Source organism: Colletotrichum gloeosporioides (assembly GCF_011800055.1).
Source record: "Colletotrichum gloeosporioides strain Lc1 chromosome Unknown consensus_67, whole genome shotgun sequence".
Taxonomy (NCBI): Eukaryota; Fungi; Ascomycota; class Sordariomycetes; order Glomerellales; family Glomerellaceae; genus Colletotrichum; species Colletotrichum gloeosporioides.
In genome coordinates this window covers 689628-708483 of record NW_025544712.1, presented here as the reverse complement: position 1 = coordinate 708483, position 18856 = coordinate 689628, and the positions used below count along the sequence as shown (strand labels likewise).

The 18856-nt window shown below is 47.6% G+C and overlaps 6 protein-coding genes and 1 pseudogene across 7 annotated transcripts; 3 read left to right on the top strand and 4 right to left on the bottom strand.

Moving 5' to 3' along the window:
• Positions 1–3372: 3372 nt before the first annotated feature.
• Positions 3373–4830, bottom strand: GCG54_00005598 (uncharacterized protein; the record flags this gene model as incomplete). Its single annotated transcript, XM_045405618.1, has 1 exon — positions 3373–4830. The coding sequence occupies one exon, from the start codon at positions 4828–4830 to the stop codon at positions 3373–3375; it is 1458 nt and encodes a 485-aa protein (XP_045260599.1).
• Positions 4831–5185: 355 nt separating this feature from the next.
• On the top strand, positions 5186–6606 carry GCG54_00005597 (putative aminotransferase tcpI; the record flags this gene model as incomplete). The annotated part of the gene is made up of 3 exons (XM_045405617.1): positions 5186–6066; positions 6140–6431; positions 6487–6606. The coding sequence occupies 3 exons, from the start codon at positions 5186–5188 to the stop codon at positions 6604–6606; spliced, it is 1293 nt and encodes a 430-aa protein (XP_045260598.1).
• Positions 6607–6856: 250 nt separating this feature from the next.
• Positions 6857–8344, bottom strand: GCG54_00005596 (uncharacterized protein; the record flags this gene model as incomplete). The annotated part of the gene is made up of 1 exon (XM_045405616.1): positions 6857–8344. One exon carries the CDS (start codon positions 8342–8344, stop codon positions 6857–6859), a length of 1488 nt encoding a protein of 495 aa, XP_045260597.1.
• A 449-nt stretch (positions 8345–8793) lies between these two features.
• GCG54_00005595 (uncharacterized protein) lies at positions 8794–10197 on the top strand (the record flags this gene model as incomplete). Its single annotated transcript, XM_045405615.1, has 1 exon — positions 8794–10197. The coding sequence occupies one exon, from the start codon at positions 8794–8796 to the stop codon at positions 10195–10197; it is 1404 nt and encodes a 467-aa protein (XP_045260596.1).
• A 379-nt stretch (positions 10198–10576) lies between these two features.
• GCG54_00005594 (uncharacterized protein) lies at positions 10577–12947 on the bottom strand (the record flags this gene model as incomplete). The annotated part of the gene is made up of 2 exons (XM_045405614.1): positions 10577–12802; positions 12858–12947. The coding sequence occupies 2 exons, from the start codon at positions 12945–12947 to the stop codon at positions 10577–10579; spliced, it is 2316 nt and encodes a 771-aa protein (XP_045260595.1).
• A 1110-nt stretch (positions 12948–14057) lies between these two features.
• Positions 14058–16414, top strand: GCG54_00005593 (putative metal-nicotianamine transporter YSL7; the record flags this gene model as incomplete). The annotated part of the gene is made up of 3 exons (XM_045405613.1): positions 14058–14337; positions 14405–14490; positions 14561–16414. The coding sequence occupies 3 exons, from the start codon at positions 14058–14060 to the stop codon at positions 16412–16414; spliced, it is 2220 nt and encodes a 739-aa protein (XP_045260594.1).
• Positions 16415–16716: 302 nt separating this feature from the next.
• Positions 16717–18567, bottom strand: GCG54_00005592 (annotated as a pseudogene). Its single transcript has 5 exons — positions 18327–18567; positions 18199–18256; positions 18024–18152; positions 17412–17965; positions 16717–17302 (listed from the first exon to the last, which is right to left on the bottom strand). Coding segments are annotated over exons 1-5 (1568 nt in total).
• Between the last annotated feature and the right edge of the window lie 289 nt (positions 18568–18856).

The following is an 18856-nucleotide window of genomic DNA, read 5'->3' as shown; positions in this document are numbered from 1 at the left end:
ATAATCTAATTTATAATTAGTAATAAAGAATATATTATAATATATCTCTACTATATAGATATCTAGAATATATAGTTATAATAAGAGTTCTAAAAAGGTAGTTTTAATATAGCTTATATACTTATAGACTTAATACTTACTAATAGTTTTATAAAAAACCTTTTTAGAAGTAAGTTTAAATATTTTTATATACTACTAAACCTAGTAGATATATATATACTTATTATAAGGGATATAAAGTAGGAATAATAAGAAATAAAGCAATATAATAGCTAGAAAGTCTATATTTAGCCTTATAGCTAAGAAGCTTAATTTAGCTTATAAGAGCTTAAAAATAAGTCTAAAAAGCCTAAAAGTAAATATTATCTTAAGCTAAAGCCTTAAATATATATAAAAACCCCCTAAACTTAATAATAAAACTTAGCCTTAATAAGTATAAGAAATAATAATAAATATATCTAACTAGCTTTATTAATATTAAGCTAAAATAGCTATAAGAAGTCTATTAACTATAATAAAGCTAAGGGGGACTTCCTATTTACTATTAAGTAGAGAGAAGATAGTAAGTATAATACTAGAGGTAATAAGTATAATAAGAGGGGTAGTAAGTATAATAGATATAATAAGAGCTAGAGGAGGAGTAAGTATAGAAGTAGGGGTAGCTAGAGGTATAAAGGTAGGTATAATAAGAATAGGGGTTTTAGTAATACTATTCTAAGTAAGGGTAAAGGTATACTAAATATTAGCTCTCTAGTAATTAAGATCCTATATTTAAAGTTAGTAAAAGATTAAAAAATACTTCTAAAATATAAAAAACGCCTTTAAAATTAAGAAATACTTCTAAAAAGGTATTATACTTATAGCTTAGTTTATAAAGTTAAACTCTATAACCTCTTAGAAGTAGTAAGTAAAAAGTATTATAATAAGTACTAAAAGGATATAAAGATAACTATAAGAAGTAGAAGTATATAAAATATACTAATTCTTCTTATAGTACTTTATATTAGAGGTATTAATAGGAGTAGATATAAAGTTATAATAATAACTTTAGGTCTTATTTATAAAAGTAGACCTAAAGTACTCCTTATAAAAGACCTTATAATAGAGAGGTCCTTAGGGAACTATTTCTAAATAATTAATATAATACTTCTAATAACTAAGATACTCTAGATAATATATATATAAGGTATTATACTTACCTTTATCCTCAACTTCTTTAATAGTAGAATAGGGGGGATAGGGGGGAAGAGGTATAAAAAAACTAGAAAGCGTAGTAAGCTCCTTATTATTATTATTATTATTAGAAATAAGGGGGAAGCTATTAGTAGTAATAATAGTAATATTAATAATAGCTTTCTTATATTTATATACCTTATATATATAAGTAGTAGCTTTCTTCTTAGAAATAGGTATTATAAATTTTATCTATTAAATAGTTAGTAAGGGTTCTAATAATTATATTAAGTAATCTAATAATTATTTTAATAATATATAAGTATTATAGTAAGTAATTTAGGATTTTTAAAAACTTACTTTTATAAACTATAAGTAATCTAAAGAAGAAAAATTTAATTATAAGAGAGTATAAAAAGTTTTATTTACCTCTACTACTTATACTTAATAGCTTATATTAACTATATTAGGAAATTTTATTAATTCTAAGTATATTTATAACTTACTTTAATAACTAAATAACCCTATTAAGTACTCTTATATTCTATAAATATAACTATAAATACTAATTTTATTTATCTATTTACTTTATTACTTTAAAAGTTATTTTTATATATTTTATATAATAAATTTAGATAGGTTTTAGGTATATAGTAGTAAGGAATAGGTTTTTTAGCTATTTATAATATCTAAGGGGGTATATTATAATACCCTTAATCTGAACTATAGCCTCACCACTTATTATATAACGTATAATATTATATAAGCTATACATATAGATATTAGCCTATGATACGGACCACCCTTCTGAATAGTTACTCCTATAATACACCTTTATTCCTGATGACCTGCGCGCCCGTAACTCGCAAGAGTAGGTAAGTAAATTGGGGTGTCGCATTGCGGGACAACAGCTCTTTATCAGACCTCTTCTCGTGATCGACATGTGGCTGCCCCTCATCTTCAAGAGAATTCACAGAACCATTTCGTAGGTTCGAAACCTTACACCAAGCTTTCCCTTGGACCCCTTCTTTACGACCCAAATGTCGCGATACTTGGGATAGTGTATTCCTGATTTAGTTCATTCCGTCGGCAATTGGGTGAGACTGTTATTTGAACTCATATTGAGATGGCCTCTTCACGCAGCTGCCCCGTGTAATATTTACGTATTGCGCCTCAACGCGATGTTTACGAGCTTCATCGTCAAATACAACATTGCCGCATAGAGCAAGGGAGTATGTCGATATGATGTCACTCATCAAATTTCACGAATTAGAATTAGAATAGGTAAAAGCCCGAAAAGATGGATGGATGAAGCTTTGTCCAAGTCCCTGAGTTCAAATCTGACAAGCCTCCACAACCCTCGGTCTCTTCCGGTGCCTCTGTACCCCGCCTTTGTAGTGGTCTAGACCAAGATGTCAGGGTTCAACCCAGGCTGTCACGATTTGCGGCGAGCGTCTCGCCCGATCCTTCTCAGCCCAGAACATCCAGTTGCGGGGGAGACACCACCCCCAGACATTCGAGGTGAAGGGTTTCATGATATCCTTTAGCATGTGCATCTCTAACCTGCTTTCACCGTCTCGACAATTCCATTGTATCGATACTTGGCTTGCGTGTCTAGATACTCCCGTCACTGCCGGAGGGCCGGAAGCCTTGTGCCAAACATATTGGGTACTCCGCCGACACTTCGGCATCCCTCCGCAACAATTGGCCCCACTGATCGGGCCCGGCTGGGCCATTAGGCTTTATTATTCTCGCAAATTCTTAGTCAGGTGTCGCTGGACGGACTGGTTGGCCGGGTGAAGAGATCTTTGGCTCGTGGAGCATTCTAAGGATGGCATCCTAGTCTGTGCTCTGAAGTACGAGACAACGCGTTCAATCTGCTGTCTGGCGACTGGATCGTCTTACTATTAACTATGCATGTACCGTAGGATGCCAATCTTCATTCGGAGCCTTTCCCCGATCTTTGCTGCAGACAGATGAGACATGGCACGAAGGGGCCGCCTGTCGACAGGTCAATACTCATTCAGAATCATGGCTACCTATTTCTACCTGCGGCTGACACAAAGACCACAGGCTCCCCGCCTACCCAATGAGAGGCGCCGTTGAAGTGCTACCGAATAGAGAGAATCATAAATATGATGTCTGAATATGAATGACGTATAATAAGTCACATTTTCGTAGGCATCTATGGTCTCGTAGCTAATTAATGCCAGGTGGCCAAAATATCTTCCCAGGTGACTTGACCAGCTTGCCCCCTTTCCAAACGTATCTAATATTGTCACGGTCTACGAAAAGCTTCATATTCTCCAGTGGATCATCATCCAAAGCAATGAGATCAGCATCCAATCCTACTTTCACAAGTCCCTTCTTTGGTGTAAAAGCCCCTAGTGTCTCCGCAGCATTAATAGTGGCAGCTTCGATGGCTTGCAGCGGAGTCAAGCCGGCTTTTGTTGCCAGGTAGACTTCTTCACAACTGTGCCCAGGGGATAGAAGGTCCCCAGGGTCACTGGAGCAGATACCGGTTCCGAGAGCGATCTTCACCCCCATATTGACCGCTGTACAGTAGGCCTTGTGAGCTATGCTGGCAATATGCTTCAGCTTCGCTGCTGTCTCAGGCGGCATGCGATCAAGTTTCTTGAGACCGGCATGAGTGATGTAGGCGGTAGCTACCAGAGTCACACCGTGCTTGACCATCAACTGAGCAACTTCCTCGTCAATGTAGCTTCCGTGTTCGATAGTCCGAACTCCAGCCTTCACCGCAGCAATGATGCCTTCCTTGCCATGGGCATGGGCAGCAACGGTTCTCCCTTGCATTGCAGCCTCATCCACAATAACCCGAAGCTCTTCGTCAGAGTAGGACCTAAAGCTGGGGTCCTCGTTGACACTCATCACGCTGCCGGTGGCGAGCACCTTAATGACAGTTGCCCCACGACGAATCTGCTGGCGGACAGCCTTTCGGCACTCTTCAACACCATCTGCCAACGCGAAAATGGATTGACCAGACCAAAGTCGTTGACCGGCATTATCCGTACCTTGCCGTGACCACACCGTGTCGAGAGGTAGAGTGACAGCATCGCAGCCTCCGCCAGTCATGCCAAGGGCAGCACCGGCGCCATAAACAGTTGGCCCCATGATGTAACCAGCTTGGACCGCAGCGTACGCTTCGAGGCCGTAACCGGAGAGCTCCTTCACGCTAGTGACGCCGGACATGAGAGTATCGTGGAATCCGCGGGCGATAGCTGCGCCAGCGGTGGCGGGATGATTGAGGATTATCTCGGGATAATCAACTTTGCCAACGCCGCAGTAGTGTATGTGGCAATCCCAAAGACCGGGCATGAGACAGACGACGTGGGTTCTGGGGGCAGCCGCAAGCTCATCGTCAATGTCGGCTTGTTTGCCAACATAGGTGATGATGCCTGACTTGGTCGATATTCCTACGGCTGCTTGATAGATGGGGTCGCCGCGGCCTGGGATAAGCTGGTCGGCGAAGATGCATGACAAATCGCTATGCTTAGGCTTTGAACGCTGCGCGGATTCGAGTTGAGGAGACGAAACGATATGCCATTCATCTTCATCAAAGGGCAAACATGCCGTTTGCTTATGGCTTGCCTGTTCGGATACGCCAAGCAAAAACTCCGAACAGTGAGCGCAGGCCATAGCTTGAGAACGGACCGTTTCGGTGAGGGTTTGAGTAGTTGGTAACAAAACAACAATGTCAGTCAGAAGCCTGGAGTCCACAGGATAGCCTGTCGTCAAAAATGGTGTTCTCGGTCACAAAAGGCGTGGGGGTAAGTGATTATCGAGAATGGTCCCCCACAGCACCACGATAAGCTATCGTTCATGCGGGAGCGCAGCCGTTGACTCGATCTAGTAATTCAATCGCGGGTACTTCATGCTGATTGGTCAGCATCATCACTCATCTGAATCGAATGCTCACGTTGTAATCAATCCTAGAATAGTCGTGGGAAATCTTGACGATGTTGTTACACCATATTCTATTCGTCAAGCAACAATGGCTCCGATCTCCGACGTATTATCCCAACGTGCCATCAAAAGCTTCACCCTAGGCGAAAGGGCAGATTACTTCTGGGAAGTGAAGAAACTCCCGCAGTACGACGCACAAAAGAGACCAGATGGGTTCATTGATCTTTCTGGATCTGTGAACAACCTTATGCACGACTGGACGAAGGAATACGCCGACGAAGCGATCCGCGGTATGGATGCTCATTTCCTGCTGAACTACGGCCCCCTTCATGGTTCAAAAGACGTTCGGCACGGTGTTGCCAACGTGTACAACAAATTCTTTAACCCGAAATGTCCCATTGATGACACCAATATTTTCGCAATCAATGGCGTGAGTTCAGCGATTGACATGCTCGCGTGGGTTCTTGCGGACCCCGGTGACACAATATTGATCCCAGTTCCGACGTTCTTCATGCTAGACTTCGACTTGGCAGTACGGACTGGGATTAAGGTAGTCACAGTTGCCACAGACCACCTCGAAGATACTTTTGGTCCTGGTTCTGCTGAAGAGTTTGCCGAAGCCATTGCCATGGCTGCGGACGGCATTCACGGCAGTCGGGTACGTGGTGTCTTTCTCTGCAATCCCCAAAACCCACAAGGCCGTTGCTACTCCAAGCAAACCCTCCGCGCGTTGGTCGAAACATGCCGTCAACGGGGCTTGCAGCTAGTGGTGGATGAGATATATGGCCTGTCGCATTTCGGAAGCGAACGGGAGCCTTTTACCTCAGTTCTGGGCGCCACGGATCAGAGATCAGACAACCATGTACACAGCCTCTGGGGCTTGAGCAAGGATTTTGGTATGGGCGGTCTCAGACTGGGATTCGTTGTTTCTAGAAATGGAACATTGCGAGAGGCATTGGCTAGGATCTCGTGAGTTTCCCCCAACGAATTCTCAAGATTGGTTCCTGAATCATGCATATTAATGAATGTTGGCACATCCTAGTTGGTTCACCTGGCCGGCTTCGTTTTCCGATAACTTTGCGTCTCGCCTGCTTCAAGATGAATCGGCTCTTGAGAACTATGTACGCACATACCAAAGCCGGCTTGCACAGGCTTATGAGAACGTATCAGAAGCTCTCCTTCAACACCAGATTCCATTTCAGTCTGCAACTGCGGGGTTGTTCATCTACATTGACCTTCGAAGGTGGATCAACCAATTTGAGGGAGCAGATGACCCCGAGTTGCAGTTGTGGAAACATCTTGTGAATTCAGGAGTTGGCGTAAATCCAGGAAAGGTAAGATACAGAGTAGAATTATTGGAATGAGTCAAGTGGCTGATCCGCACCTCAGTTCGCGGGCAGTACCAAAGCAGGCTTTTTTCGGCTGGTGTTTACCAAAGATGTTGACGCCACTGTAGTCGCTATCTTGAGGATGGGCGTGGCACTTAAAAGGCTTGAAGCGAAAGTCTGAAAGAAGCGAGATCATGCTTTGGGGAATCAAGGGCATGAGCGAAAAAATGTCAGTTAGACTCAATACATGACGTATGAACATCCTTAAGGACCATAGTGAGGAGGGCATCGATTGTCACGCGAATGTATGGGAACCTAATAGATTGCTAATGACTGGCTTGTAATGATATATTGCTGACTCCAATGGGAAAGCCATATGATAGGTCTCCGCGAAGCACTATACCGATTGACTACTTATAGGAACCAAAATACTACAATCGGCACTTATCGTCGTCAATATCAAACCCATCTCTCAACTGCCATGTCCATACTGTAGCATTAGTATAAGACTGGACCACTTCGAAGCAAGGACCGAGGCTTCCCTCCGTTGGACGAATTACCGGGCCGCCCGATGCCACAACTTTGTATTCATCAACGGCTGACGAACCAGCATACTTGGTGAGAAGATCAAAGTAGGCGTCTGTTTTACAGGAGGAGTCATCAGCTCGACAGAGGTTCATCAACTCGACAACTACGTCGTCCAGACTCCGAGTATTATTCCAGCGAGCGCGCACCTCAGCGTCAACGTTGGCCAAGTAGATGAGACCGCGGCCATAGGGAACAGTTTGTGCCGTTGATACAGTCCAAGACTGATCCACCGCCTCTTTGTCGGTCAAGTTGATTGACGGGTTTTGGTAGTAGGCAATCGCTTTGGTGTTCATTGCTGTCACGTACTCCAACGTGCTGAGCAGCCCTGTGCGCCACAAGTTGCGAAGTGAGTAAAATTCGGCAGTGCCCTCCGCATATCGGGTTTGGTCGGAAAGATTGCCGTTGTAGATGTAAGGCCAGTTGTGGGTGATCTCATGAGCGAGGAGTAGCTCAGTGTCATTGGTGGTGGTTTTGTTCCGATCGTGCCACCCGAACGTGAAGGAGTTGTGAAGGGCTGTGCCTCCTGTTCCAACGTTCTCATTGTATCGGATGAAGACCTTGTAAGGCTTGGTTCCATCATCTTGCCAGAACGTTGCCGAGTAATCGTAGAATTCTTTGATGAATGATGCGAGATAGGTTACGTTGAAAGGTGGCTGCTCAAGCCAGTACATGTTGAACTGGCTAGCTTCTGATGCAGAGGAGCTTGAGAGGATGGGTCCCACAGCGAAAAAGGTACTCAGGAGATCGTCTGTGGTTCCGTTGATAGTGACAGGCTGAGGCCCTTCGCCCCAAGTCCAGACTCCTCTAGTCCCGGAAGGGGAGGTTGACAGGTCCCAGGATAAGGTAATTTGAAATTCAGTGGAGGTGTCATCGGGGGCCGGGACCAAAGCCCATATTGATCCAAGAATGCCACCTGCATTTTCTCTGATGTCGAAAAGAGGACCCATTTTCGTCGTCTCGTTGACTTCACGGGGATGTGCGGTGAAGGAGATTGCGACAGGGGGGACAACGTCTCTGGTAGCGATCCAAAACCGACTTGCCAGGCCAGAAGACCCGGTGCCCTCGGTGATGACCAGAGGAAGGTTTCCAGCACCATCAGTTGCAGTCAAAGACTCCGAATCGTACTGCGCAGACGGCTGGGCGGCAATAGTGAGTGGAAGGGCAACCACTGTCTCGTTGGCTTTGAAAGAGATGTCCGTGGTGAGTTGACCACTCAGACTCTTCGTTCCATTATCAGGAGCCAAATCTGGAGTAAGGGCAATGTTGATGTATGGGAATGTAGCCGCGATTGCCTGATTGGCAAAGGCCACGGCCAAGAATATGCTTCTCATTGCTTGACAATTGGTGAGAAGGGCGAGGTCGACGGGAGAGAAGCGAAGTGGTTCAACAAAGAGACTGAGATGTCCGGATGTGACGAATCTAGAACATGATGAATAGTTATAGAATATCATGGACAGCCAGAGGAATATATACGCCTCTGAGACTGCACGCAAATCCACACATCATCGTTATTCTTCAGGAGCATTCCGGCACTCATAGCGCGACAAGGGTTGTTAAATGACGGCTCGTCATCGGTTGTGGAGACGCTTTGAACCCATTTCCTAATTCGGGCAGCAAGAACGCGGTCTCGTCTAGCGATGGGGCTGGGTTTAGCTTCACGAGGAAGCCAAGCGACGTAAATATACATAGAGTACCTAGTCCCCATGAAAGGAAATTTGATTTTCAATTACTCAGTCATTCCGTATCAATATTCTTTTGAAATTCTGCACAGCCGACAAAGATGGCCATTTTGAGACCCCTGCAAGATGGTTTCATACGTCTTGCTACTGTCACGATTATCTTACATTCAGCTCAGCTAGCATCCCCGGTAGCCTCGGCAGCTTCGGTCAACAATAATACATGGAGTTTAGTGGCTACCGGAGACCTTCTCGGAGACATTGTCACCACAAATGATTCCCGAACACAAGCATTGTGGGACATCACACGATCGGCGGATTTTGCCTTCTTCAATATGGAGGGCCAACTTTTCCGTGACGCAGATTTCACTGGATATCCTTCTTCGGAGAACGGAGGCGACAATGACTACGGAAACGTTGGTGGCGGGCCAACCTATGATCCCAGTCAGGCGCTCCTCCTTGCAGACCTTGGCTTCAACTTAGCCTCTCAGGCGAACAACCACGTCTGGGACTATGGATTCGACGGTTATCATGAAACCAGAAACAACTTAGAAGCCGCCAAAATTACATCCGCTGGATCTGGAGCTAGTCTGGCGGAAGCTCGCGATGCCTCTTTCGTACAGCGCGGTAATACGCGGCTTTCTCTCATCTGTGCCGCCGGGACCCACACCCCCGAGTCGGTCGCTGGCGCCGGGGACCCCTCGGACAACCTTGCCCCGCGACCTGGTGTCAGTGCTCTTCGCACATCGCTGACCACAGTTGTTGATGGCGAGACCTTTGACAACATTCTTCGTGTCGCACGTGCCCAAGGACAATCGGATTTGACGGACGATGTCGCAGAAGTGACTCTGTACACCGGTCAAAGCCCCATGTTCTGGTCTTCTTGGCGGCGTGCAGACTCCAACGAGACAACTCCCAAGCTCGATTGGAACACCAACGAAGATGACTTCAACGGGATTATTTCTTCGATTCGGGACGCAAAGGCCACTTCGGACGCCACCGTATTCTCACTCCACGCCCATGAGAGCGACTCGGGCGCATACGATTCAATCATTCCTCTCCCTCCTGCATCGACGGTACCCGCATCGTATATCACCAACGTCAGTCGGTCTGCAATTGAGGCTGGAGCGAGTGTGGTGCTCGTACATGGACCGCATCATCTCAGGGGCATTGAGATATATCAGGGTCGCCCCATTTTCTACAGCCTCGGCTCTTTTACTTACAGCCTTGGGCTTCACTTTCGCGGGGCCTCGTTGCCAATCGAATGGGACGATGGTCTCATTGCCCATACCGAGTTTGTTGATGGGACTGTTACCAAGATCGCACTTTACCCCACGATACACAACCAACTCACCAATAACACATCGCTGGCTGACCGGACCATGCCAAAGCTGGCACCCCTTGCCGAGGCCCAACGCATTTTGAACTATTTGCAAGAAGCTTCCAGACCGTTTGGCACTCTGATCAATATTAATGGAGGCACAGGTTATATACTTGTATCTCCGTAGATGCGAAGTGAGGGTGGGAATGCTGCAGACAAACACGGATATAAATATTGGTGAACAGCTCTACCACCAACCCATGTTATCTTTCCAGTATTGAGCTGTTTTCAGTTCTGCCAACTTCATAGCGTTGTATCCTTCGGCTGTGACTGCACTGTAAATCGCATTCATCATTTCTGTCGTCTCCGTTGTTATTGTCGTGACCAATTGTCTTCATTATTTGAGACGCCATTGCCGCTGGGCGTCTTGAAAAAACCATCTTTCACCTGCGCTGCCAAAACATTGTACAATACCTTACTTGGAAGAACTTTCATGTGGAAAGACAGCCTCAGTTTCAACTTTAATGAGATACGATGACATTTCAGAATACAAATCAGAGCTCGAATTATGCATCTACAGGAATGAGATCGTTCAGGTACCGACCATCAGCCTCTCTGCCACACAAAAGCACATGCTGCCCACCGCCCTTGGAGAAAAGAACTTCGCGAGCTTCCCAGGCGGAATATGTAAAGGAGGCTGCAAATATTGCGCGGCCAGGTTTGGCAGCCATGTACCTGAGTATCGCCCGGTTGCAAGATCTGGCGGAGTGCAACGGCGTGAATGGACCCTCGTAAAGCACGCCGACAGCCATCGACCTCTGGATGAACTGCTGTAGCGCCTCAAACCCACCCCTACCGGCTCCGAGGATGGAAACTTGAACCAGCATCGAGAAGATCCCAATTCTATACGTATTTCTCTTTTGACACTCAACTGGGTCGAGTTCGTCGGTGATTCGAAGCAACAGATTCAGCCATGGGTTGCTTCTCATTGGAGCGCAATCGAATGCATCCGCCTCGTCTTCCACAGAAATTCCCAACTCTTGTGTAAGTCTCTGGACGTTGCTCTCGGTACAAAGTAACTGGGCGAATGCATAGTCAGCCCACGTCATGGCTATTTGATGAGTCGGAAGGCGGAGAGGTGCATGAGGTCTGGCACAAAATGCTTCCGAGTCGGGTAAAAGAGCAGACAATATCCCTTCTGGAGCTTCGCATGTAGCCAGGGTAGACTGGAGATTTCTGAGCTCCTTGAACAGCTCCTCATCTGGGAGCACAGTATCGGGCTCCGTGTGTTCGTCTGAAGGTTCTCCGAATGAGGTACCCTTCAAGATTTCCCACCACTGCGTCACTTTACTCAATGTCTCCGCGGCTGTATCCCCCCTTTCATAGAAACATTTCGAGAAGAGCAGCCGCTGACTGATCCTTGACGCCTGGCATCCAATGACCTGTATCCTTTGTGGTGGATGTACCAAACTTGGTACAAGTTCCACAAGGAGAGATTCGCTGGCTGATTCGATTCCCAGAGGATGTTGAGGCCCACGACAGGCCAATTCAAGGTATTTGAGATGTGCCCAAATGCGGCCCAGGTCTTTGCCGGCAGCAAGCGACAGGACCTGAGTGCGATGATTTCGGATGCCACCGTCGAGCACCGCGAGAGCCCGCCTGAGATCAACAATCGTCCCAGTCTCTAATTCGTATAGTGTAGCTAGAATCAGGACGGTTAAATGAGCCTCCCACGGCATGTCTGGATGATTTTCAAGAATATCGGCACATCTGACCACGTAGTTAAGTGCTCTAGACGAATGAATCGGTGCTGGTACCCATCGGTTATGGTCAGATGAGTGATGCCCACGGAGGTTTGCGAGGCTGGCGGCCGCCAAAGCCATAGCTGCATATCGGAGGGGAGCGTTGTAGAGTATCATCTTCCACAGGCTGTCGAGGCGGACGGGCAGATTATTGATCACGTTCAATCTTAAGTGGGCTAGGTATGGCCTATCTTCAACAGAGACTGGAATCGGTTTCTGTGTAGACGGAGATTCTAGTTGATTCTTAAGGACGGTCCAAGAAGCTGGAAGTAATCCACGCCGCGAGGTACGATTTGCTGAGCAGACAGGTGATTGATCCTCATGGGCGGAGGTCTCTGAAGCCCGAAAGATTTCACCCGCTGGTGTAGGATTGTCCGGTGATGAGATCGTCGTCGCAGAACAGGAATCCCCTCCACGGTGGCATGTGGGTGAAGTTGGAGAGGGCAACAATGACGGCATCAATAAGTCCCACGGAAGGCATTGGGTATCCCCTGATAACATTGGAGACACAGGTATGAAGTCGGTCATTGACGATGTCAGAAGCTGTTCTGCGTCGAGGAAAAACTCGGGTGACAAATGATCCATTGAGTCGTCTTTACGCCATTCATGAATGTCGTAATTGGCGGCTGAGTTGATGTCTTCCTGTCGGACACCGGACACCAATGATGTGTTGCGGTCATCAGATTCAAGGACTGGTGGGGTAGGCGGCAGTGGAGCAGTGCTTGGCTGCTGCCGTATCGCATCCGCTGTGTCAAGCTGATTGACTGCGAAACCAGCTGGATGGGCAAGATTTTGCCGCTTGCAGTCTCGGGTTGCCAGCTTTCTGACAGCTTGATCTTTGGTTGAAGCAGCACTTCCAGCCATCTTCAGGCGACGGACCTTGTTGGCAGCCCACTGCGTTGCGTCTTTGAATTCGAAGGCGCCAAACTCATACTCGCACGAACTTGATGTTGCAGAACAACGCCGGCAAGCCGGTCTCTGTTCATCACACTGCTTTTCAATCAGCTTTGCATCACACCAATCTCGTCATCGCACCCCAACTCACCTTTCTTCGCTTACGTCGGCACTGGAGACAACCCGTCTTCGTTCGGGTAATGTCTGTTTTCTTGGGTCTAGCCGGTGCGGGATCGTACATGTTGACGGAAGGGTGCCAAGCTGGGCGAGGGATGGTCCAGGAACGTGGCAGATGGCCGGAGTCTTCATACACATTCACGCGACGAGACTAGATCGCAAATTGCTCAGAGATGTAGCTGTGGGCGAATCCAAAGATCACGATGAGCTATAAACGAACGCAGCTATCTCAACAGCGATAAGAGTCCAGCCGCGAACCTTGCACCGCCAAAATAGGAAGACTGTGAATGCGGGGAAACAACTTAGTCTACATTGTGTCCTTGCCTCCCCGGAACCACCCTGCACCCTTGTTTGCAATCCCCACTTTCAGTGGATATCCTTGCAGTACATGGCGTGCGGAATTGAGTTGCAAAACATGGGACACCGGCAAAGACCAATATCGACAACCTCGACACTAAGAGGCATAGTTCGAGGCAAACATCCGGGTTGAATCCATGTCCTCCGATACGCGATAGATAAAATGGCAAAAACGCGGAAACGAATACCGTTACTTGGGCCGCGAATAACCTTACATGGATGTGACAACGCGTGTTCGAGTTGGTGATCTAACCCAATCGGGTCAACGGGAACGCACGGCGAAGAACACCGTGTAAGCCAACTGATCACCCAAAGCTGTTATCTGCTGCCATGGACATCGGTATCCTAAACTCGGTTAGATCTTCTTCGCGCACATTCGAACTGGCTATCAGAAACCTGTAAAGCACATAGCTTATCTTATTATCGGCAAATCGCCCATGCAGATGCATTGATAGCCACAAGATCATTTCCAGACGTGCATGATGCGAGTACTTAGCGTTGTTGTTGACTCCAACGGGAAATCATGAACCACAGTGCAGCTGTTCCTGCAATGCAGAGCTTATCGCGGGGTTGAAATGGCCTCAGCAGCTCATAATGACGGTTGTAAGATAATGATATGGGACACTGGTCGATAACAACAGCCCTGTTGCAAAGGTTCTCATTGCACAGATGTGATTGTAGATCTTTTGAAAAACATTGTCATAAAATACCCAAATCTGCAAGATTTGTTTTCTTGAAAGCTGGCACGGCTTGCTCTCAAACCTTTTAGATAGCCCACCTTTCAGGTTGCGAACTTTTGACTGACATATGCGCTATAATGGCCAACAACTCTCAAAGCCCCAACATACGTGCCAACTCAGGGGTAGGATTGAATAGCCAGCCCGACGAGACTGAATTGAAGGGTGATGAAAAGCGAAGGAAAGAGACCAATGTTGAGAAGGCCGAGAGCGTTATTGAAGGCGTCACAGAGGAGCAGGATCAGTTCACACCTCTTCCAGGAGTGAAGTCCTACGATGGAAGAAGAATCTTGACGGTGCGTGCCGTCACCACAGGCGTATTCCTGGGCTCAGTTATCAACTGCTCAAATCTCTATCTTGGTTCGTGGCCAGCATGGAAATTCCACCCTCAAAGAAGATGCACTAATAACAATGTTCGGGGTCGCAGGCCTGATGACTGGGTTTGGCGCTGATGCCACCCTATTCGCGTCAATATTCGGCTATGCTATTTGCAAAGCTCTGGAAAAGTCGAAGGTACGATTAGCTTTCACCCATATGACCAGCCACGTAATTTCGAGCTAACGAAGCTTTACCCATGACCTAGGTTCCCTTCTTGAGCGGTGATTTCGGGCCTCATGAGAACAACATCATTCAAGCAGCCGCCCTGGGATGCATCGGCATCGGCTTTATGTTCATGAGCGGTGTGCCTGCCATGTACCAACTACATCTCCTGGGAGCGACCCCTCAGTCGGACTTTGGAAGATTGATTTGCTTCGCCCTTGTTGCAGGATTCTGGGGCCTTGGATTTACGGTGCCGCTGCGGAATCTATTCATCCTCCGCCTTGCACGTCAACTCAGCCTCTACTTCCCGCTTGGAACGGCGTCTGCGATCACGATTCAGACCCTACATTCAATCGAAGGCAGCACGGGACAGGCACGACAGCACGTCAAGGCCATCAGTATCTCGTTTATCTCCTCTCTGATTTGGTCTGTGGCTACATCATACGCTCCCGGCATCCTTTACACCTGGAATCCCTTATGGTGGATTTTCACATGGGGAGGACGGTCTGTGATCTCTGCCATCAGTTGGGGCTGGTTCTCGTGGTCGTGGTCACCCTCCATGATCGGGATCGGTGCCCTTATTGACTTAAACGCGGCACTGTCATATCTCCTAGGAACGGTTCTTGCCTGGGGAGTAGTAGGCCCGATAATTGTTCACAAAGGCGCTGCTGTTGGCATACCCTATACACCTGACTATCCCGAGCTTCTCACGTATAACGCTTTCATTCCGACTCAGTTCCGCACAACGCCCTCCCCACGCTACTGGATGCTTTGGCCCGCGACATTCATGATGCTTGGTGTCTCGATCACGACAATTCTCCTCGAGGCAAAGAACTTTGCACGGATGGCGAGGTACGGTATCTTTAATGTTCAAGCCAGGATCACCCGGCGAAGAGACGCAAGTGCAGGTTCAGATATGATTCTGAAGAGAGGGCAAATTGCCGGGGAAATTGCAGATCCTGTCGCTCCCGAATATCAAGTGCGATGGTGGGAGTGGTCATCAGTGACACTCGTCTCCGTCATCTTTGCTCTTGTGGCTCTCAAATACGTCTTCGGTATCCCGCCAGCACTGAACCTACTCAATCTTGGCCTCGGCTTCATGTGGTCGTTTGTAGTCATCCAGGTTTATGGTGCCTCGGGAACAACACCCATCACAACCGTCGCGAAGGGCTCTCAATTCATCACAGGTGGCATCCTTCGTCACGAGATTCAGCATCGAGGCTATGAATCAGTAGCTCGGATCAACCTCGCAGGATGTGTCATTAGCTCGGCGGCTGCTCAACAGGCTGGTGAGTTGTGTCAAGATTTCCGCACTGGCTTCTTACTCGGCACTCCGGCACGGCCTCAGTGGCATGCACAAATGATTGGCACTTTCGTCGCTGTATTTCTTTCGCCAGCAATCTTCCTCTTATTTGCAAAAGCATTCCCGTGCATTCTCGATGCCGAGGCAACGACCTGTCAATTCACTCTTCCAGCGGTTACATCCTGGCGCGTCGTCACTCAGGCAATCTTCATGGACACATTTCCCATATCTCAGTCCAGCTGGATATTTTCTGTATTGATGACACTCCTAGGAATGGGGAGTGTTGCCCTAAAGAGATACCTTGTCGGTCACAAACGCCTCAGCTCTTATCAAGTTTGGGTTCCGAACATGTCGCTCGTGGGTCTGGCGATGACCATCCCAGGGTCTTCAGTGACTTTGACGGTTACGATCGGAGTTGTCACCGCGTATCTGTGGAAGCGATACTCCCCAAGAACGCATGAGAGATTTCTTTATGCTGTTGCGGCAGGTGGAGTGGCTGGTGAGGGTGTCGGGTACGTTGTGCAGAGTATTCTGCAGATTGCTGGGGTGGCGGGAGTGGGAACAACGTTAGGATGCGTGGCTGATATTTGCTGAAGGATATTTGACTGGTCTGCCTCGTAGAAAGCCTCAACTTGGAACTCAGTGATCATGTTCAGTCGTGCCGTTGTGCTTGTGGGTTTCCATAGGTAGCCATTCAAATAATCTTGCCTTACCTGTTTCCCTGAGTGAACTGCATTTCACGTGCGTTGAAAAGGCCTTTGAAACCTGAGCATTACGTGAAAGAACCAAATAGACTAAAGCAAAGCACTCGTTCCCTGTTTTGTAGAGTTGCCCCTGGTTCGAGACTTTCTGCGACGAGAAAAAGTGATCAATGATTAAGACCCCTTCTGTCTCACCTAAATCTGAAGCCATCTCCGCACCACTGCGCCCACAGCCTCTGGCTGATTAAACGGCGCAAAGTGGCCTGCCTCATCTACCGTGTACAGAGAAAGCCGATCACTGCCTTTGAATGTTCCACCTTTTGATGCATCTACATTTTTGGTAGAGGATACCAAATTCCCTCGTTGATAATGCCAATCGCTATAGCTCTCTGCGCGAAATGAGGCCTGTCCTTTCCAAGGCTGCTCATCCAGCATGCGAATCTGACCCGGCGTATTACTGTTCAAGAGAATTATGAGCGCCAGCCGCGAAAGATCTGGTAGGAAGAGTTGAAGGATGTGGCTCACATAATAATGTCATTGTTGCCGTTGATGAAAAGGATCCGGATGTCGGTGTTGTCAAGCAGCCATGTCATTTCCCTGGTAACGGGAAGGAACACATTCTTTGCTTCAGTCCACCTGCCATTAGTGTCAAAGTCGATAAGCTCGAACGATGTGTTCGGGAACCCTAGCATGTCCTGTACCCAGGGCTGGTTGAAGAACTCAAAGGTTGCGTCTTTGTCGAAATCTGAGCATAGCGGGGGCTTTTGGCATTTCAGACGACCTGGGAACAGAAGTCATTTACTTTTCCAACAGTCTGCATCTGAAATAATAGATGTAAAATGATGTGGCCACTATTGAGCACCCTAAGCATTAAATGAAACCTAACTTACTGTCGTACGGGTTCCAACCTCCAGGTCTGACATCCGCAGCATAGGGCGCCCCCACAGTCTCGTCACAAGACAAAGCGGCCGCGAGGCAAACCTCCTTATCATATGTCTCACGGCAGTGTTGTCCGAGAATTTCGCAGTGAGGCACTGCAGCTTCCATGAAGTCACACGCCGTGCTGTTCATGAGCGGCGCCTTGCGGCCGTCTCGGCGCCAGTCAGAACAGAAAAAGTCGTAGTAACCTACAGTCTGTCGGGTGTTATCCACATAGCCGTCTACTATGATAGCAGATTCGATATTCAGCGGCTCGTATGCCGCACGACTTTTTCCAGAGTCGCCCATCTCTCTTTCTGAGCGCATGATGTGATGCGTGTAGCCGGTGACATAGTGACCTCCCATAGATTCGCCAGCAATGTGCAGCGGTCGCCCACTGTGTTCAGGGAATACATCGTTGGTGAAGGCTCTGAGAAACTTGTGAATATCGCGGGCACCCTCCTCGAGGCTCACTGGAATATGACTGCGGTTGGTAATGTGTGAGAAGCCAACTCCAGCCGGTTGGCTAAATGAGAAGTAGCTTTGTCAGTGGGCATCTAGGCGCGGGAAAGCTGGTGACTTACTCGACGACAACAACATTGGCGTAGTCAATCCACGAGTATTCCAGAGTTTTTGTAGAATTTCCATCCTCGTTGACGACACACGGGCCGATACCTTTGAAAAGCCCTAGTTCTCCCGTTGCTCCTGGGCCGCTAGGGGGTGTGAGCCTTCGCTTTCTGGAAGATTTCGATGACGTACCCGCTCATCCAAAGTACCAAGGGGGCATTTTCAGGGTCATGCCGACTCTCGAAGTACCCTACGCAATATCATTAATTCGGATCCATGGTGATACCAGTCTCTTGTCGTGCTGGAGGGTTTCTCCTCACAGAAGAAAATAGATTTATGATCGGTTACATTAACAGCACCGGTCCAATATTGTGACCCTGCATCACAAAGTTCTTTGTGTTGTTTTCGTAAAGTGAACGATGCGGGCTGTTCTTCCGCTGGCACCGGCGGTCGGGCCCCACCCAGTATTTTCTGGTCGCCGGGGCCGGAGCCGGGATACAAACCAAGTGCGCTAGCCGTGGCGGCTGCGACGAGAACGTAGCATATGGCCAGCAAAGGCATTGTAGTAGTGCTGCAAGAGACGACCAGGTGTGGCAACACAGCAGAAGATGGAAGGAATTCTTAATAAATGGTGATAGGACGTCTGTGGTATTGAAGAAACCGCCCTGCAATAGGGCAATCGCATTGATGGGAGCTTTCTTCATGTACTGTGGCTGCCAACGCTGTTGTTTGGCCGTTGTATTGACAGGATTCATCTATCATTCCCCAATTTTCTGGGTGGTTATCGACCTTCCCTTTTGGACCTAGGGCGGTTGACATTGCCCAATGTGGTCAGCGAGAGCGCCGATAC